At 46.9% G+C, this 4,433-nt stretch overlaps 1 protein-coding gene across 1 annotated transcript; it reads right to left on the bottom strand.

The window, feature by feature from the left end:
• Positions 1-870: 870 nt before the first annotated feature.
• LOC140691828 (melanoma-associated antigen B5-like) lies at positions 871-3,087 on the bottom strand. The gene is given in 3 exon segments (XM_072955987.1): positions 871-1,102; positions 1,105-2,265; positions 2,929-3,087. Coding segments are annotated over 2 exon segments (1,035 nt in total). The 5' UTR covers positions 2,051-2,265; positions 2,929-3,087; the 3' UTR covers positions 871-1,013.
• Positions 3,088-4,433: the final 1,346 nt, after the last annotated feature.

Raw genomic sequence — 4,433 nt, 5'->3', positions numbered from 1 at the left:
GAGATGAGATAGCCACTTACTAATCATTATACTCACAGGCCAGGGGAGGAGGACACTGCATGTCCCACAGAGCAAATTGGCAGGCGTACTCAGGAACAAAGTGAGTAAGCAGGGTCTGTGGGAGGCAGGGTTTATAGCATCAAGAAAGTGAGGTGACTGCTAGTTCCCACTGCAGCATGTAATCAGTTTTGAATAATTCCACAGGCAGGGAGGGAACAGAAACCTGATACTTAGGAATAAGCGAGATGTGTGTGCCTTGTCCCCTTGATAAATATGGTTGTTTGAAAGGGGACCTTATCTGCAAGTACAGAGTGTAGAGGATAACTTGCAGTTAGGCAATTTGAGGCCCTGCTGGTTTCATGAAATGTTTAGGCAGCACATAATACTGGACCTTAATTTTACATCTTACACCCCAGTGCAGTTTTCCATTCAAAGGTTTTCTCTCTAGTCCGCCATGTAGCTTAATGTAAAATTAGGCCGCACAGAGTGACTTGCAGCTTCCCAAATCTTAACCTGCTTTGCCTCAGGGAATTGACACTTCACTGCTCTCGCCTGGAGTACTTTCTCCTCTCTCCCATTCTTTTTGCTTTCCTGTAAGTCATAAAGGGTATCTCACCCCTTCCTTATGTGATTGCAGCTCCTAGCTTCTATAGTTGTATGGGCAGAGGCTGGATCTTTATCTTAGCACCCCCAGTACTAGCACAGAGCCTTCCAAAGAGCAGATGCTCAATTGATGTTTGGGAGATAAAAAAGCGAGTACGAGGTCTACTTGTTAAGATTTAATACCTCCTCGTTCTTTAATAAGCTAAGCATATTGAGGTATAAATCATTTAATTTTATAAAACAAAAGGCTGAAAGGATTAAGAAAAATCAAGGTTGATCATCTTTTATTATTTTTTTTTATTTCATCATCCCAACAATTTTATTGTGAGATTCTTTCCCATTTCCACAAAAATCTCTATTGTGATGTCATATTTTCTTATATGGATGATGTTTTTAAAAAGCCTCAGATTTCAGCAGGGGTGAGAGTAGATGCTGGACATGGCCATGGAACATGCCTGGAAGTGACTGTCATGCCAGGCCTGGCTGCAACTCTGGCTCTCTCTTCCTTATCTTGCAAAGCTTCTTTATATTGTGATGGGAAGGCACTGGGAACTGTATCATTGACCTTGGCCAAAAATTCCAGGACTTTCATTTTGCTGGTTTCAGCGTGGGCTTTTGGGCCCCAGAGGAATTCAAAGCGTGGAGGATCACTGTCGGGCACCTGGCGGTACTCCAGGTACTTCAGCCTCACTAAATCTTTGGTGATGAGCTTCCTGGGCTCCCCGTAGATGTAGTGCTTCCTCCCAGCAAAGACTCGAATCATATTCAGGAATTTCCAGATGTCTTCCTCGGTGGCACAGTTGCCCTTCATGAAAATCACACCCAGGATTGTCATCAGGAGACCGGTCTTGGGTAACCCCCTGCCAGGACGCACCCTCCCATTGTTGGGGAGCTTCAGTTTGCTGACAAGATCATAGCAGTGACTGGTTGAGTCGACTTCCTTCACATCTACTGCAAAGACCGTCTCAATGCGCTCAGAGGCTTTCTTGAGAATCTCATCAAATTGGTCGTGGTAGTTTTGGTGGACAATCTTCAGCATGTCTTCCTTCATAATGGGCTGCTTCATTTTATACTTGTACAGAATGAACTGCTCCAACAAACTCACCTTGCTAGTTAGAGTATCACTGCATATGCCCTCAGTAGAAGGTGAGACATTGGAGGAAGATGGATGTTCATCATCTAGGCTGTTACCATCTTTATCAGGTCTTGTGCCAAAAGTTCTTAAAGTAATGGTGATAGTAGATGGGGCTTTCAAAGATCCCTGGGAAGTGCTGTTTGACTCAGTAGCTGAAGAGCTCTGGGGGTCATCTTCCAAAACGGGAGAAGAGGAGGAGGGAGGCTCTTCTGTTGCTGCAATGGCCTGAACTCTCCTGTGACTCTGGGAGATGTCTTGGGCCTGGCGGCGTTTCTCACGGGTGCGGAGCTTACTCTTCTGACCCCGAGGCATAGTGACTGTGCTCAGGGACAAGGGTCAGGAGTGTGAGTAGGAGGGATGGTGGTAAGGGCCCACTGGATAAGGAAGGTTGAGAGAGTGTGTGCAGCTTCAGCAGGGAAATACCACCTCGATTATAAGGAAGGCTACATTTGTAATTTTCCTCGAGGACACTGCTCTAGAGACCCAAAAGGCTCCTGTTCTCCTAATCAGCCTGTCCTTTGGGAAACCTGTTGAAGGAAATTAAAGTGATCTTTAGGCTGCATCCTGCCACCCCTGCCTCAGGCATACTGGGGTGACAGCAGGGGCTGGAAGTCTTCTACATTGAGGAGTCTCTTATTTCCATTCAAGACCATTATTCAACTGGTAGCAGGTCATGGGACCCATTCCTGCTGCTGTTTTGAGGATGACATTACAAACCTCCCTGGGATCTACGAGAAGGAACTAAAGGGAGTCCTCAGCTTATCACCCCTGTTCAAGTGCTCCCAGTGCTGACTGCTCAGTGGGGAGTTTTCTGTCCTGGCCTCTTTGGGGTCCTCAGTCCTCATTAAGGGCCCTACTTTGGCTCCACATAGGGCCTGATAATCCCACCCCTTTCACTTAATGGTGGCTGCGCCTTCAAACTAAATATTTCGCCTCCCATAGACTTGATATAAATAAGTGTTGGGGTAGCTTAAATTTGATAGCCCTGCCCTGGGTCTTCTAGGGCTGTAACCAGGGCCAGTGCCAGATTCATTATCACTTCTCTTTAGTGGTAGATGATCCCTCAGTGCTTGCTTTGACCCCTGTCATGGCCTAGAACTCCTCCCTCCCTAACACTTCAGCCTTATACTAAGACCAGCACCACCCTGAGACCCCTAGGAGGAAGTGAGGATCTCCTCATGTGACCATACCTGTCCTTGGTCTTCTGAGGCTGAGAGTAAGGAATTAATTCTATGGTTATGGGGCGTGTAGTTCCCCTAGTCCTCAGGGTATTCACTTGGCCTCTTGGAAAAACTGGAAACCACTGCTGGCCCTAGGCCATACCCCTTACAACATATCCCTCACCCTCTTGTGACATCATAGGAGGAAGTGAATATGTCACATCATGTCAACACTGCCCAGGTATCCCAGGGATGTCAGGAAGGGCAGGGTTCTGTGTGGTCCTGTCCGAGTTCTAAGGGTGGAGGGTTCCTGATGTCCTCACTCAGGGTTCTCACCTTGACTTGGCAGAGTTTGGGACTCCTTCATTTGCTTACCTAAGGATGCTCCCCTCAGACCAAGGCCCACACTCTCTAAGGCATCGGACAGGGGAAGTCTGGGAATGCAATGTGGGGGGTACTCCTACCTGTGCCCTTCTGGGAATGACATCAGGGTTCAGGTTCCTTGGGGCCCTTTCTTGTCAGGGTAAGGGTGTGCCCTCAGTCCTCACTCAAGTTCCTCATCTTGACTCCTAAAGGGCCGTGGGTTTCCTCTTTCTTTCAACTTAAGTTCCCCTGTGTAGACCAAAGCTTTTAGTCCCTGCGAACCCTGAAAATAAGTGAGGGGATGCTCAGCCTGGCAGCCTTGCCTTGGCTTTCTAAGTATGAGCAGACCAGGCCAGTCTCTCTGTGACTTCACTTATTATGTGGTGTTTGTCTCCTCTGACCTCATTCATCGGTCTTCATCTTGACTCCTATCTCTTCTATGATAGGCTTCCTGGGAAATGCCACATCCTTAAAAACTCTTGATTAGTCTCCCTACAACAGACGTTGCCGAGAATGGGTCGAGTCCCATAAGTGTTGTGAGATGGGAAAGCTGCAGCCAAGGAGCAGCCCCAGCACGGGTGGTGTGCAATCAGAGAAAACACACTGATCTCTTCCTTGTCTTCACTGGCCAGACATAGGCTCTTACCTCAATTCTAATTGGATTTACTTTCCACAGGGAAGGAGCTGAACTAAATGATTTTGTGGGCCCCTGATATTTTTAGGTTTACTCACATTTCCTTCATAGATAATGATATTGTCACCGAGTGCTATCTTTTCATTCATCCCTCACTTTTATTTCGGTATTTTTATTGCTTATTCCTGGGGCTATGTATTCCAAACCCATGTTTGGGGTATGAAGTCCTGCTTTTTAACACCTGAAATACACTTTGGAGTAGTGAGCAGAAAAATGAATTAAATGGCACAAGGTCAGCCTCAGGCTGTGAGAAGTGGCACAGTGTGGGCTCTAGAGGAATTCAGAGCCACACTCCAACCCACCTCTGTCACTTACCAGTCCTGAATTTGAGAACATTCTAACTTCTTCATCTGCAAAGTCTGATAAAGTAGGACCACACACATGTGTGATGTATGTAAGCCACCTGGCAGAGTGTGAGGCAGTGTGGTACTTTTAATGAATGGCAGTCATTACTAAGGATGATTTTTGACCCCGGATG

Source organism: Vicugna pacos, chromosome X, assembly GCF_048564905.1.
Source record: "Vicugna pacos chromosome X, VicPac4, whole genome shotgun sequence".
Classification (NCBI taxonomy): Eukaryota; Metazoa; Chordata; class Mammalia; order Artiodactyla; family Camelidae; genus Vicugna; species Vicugna pacos.
This window is presented reverse-complemented; position numbering and strand designations above follow the sequence as displayed.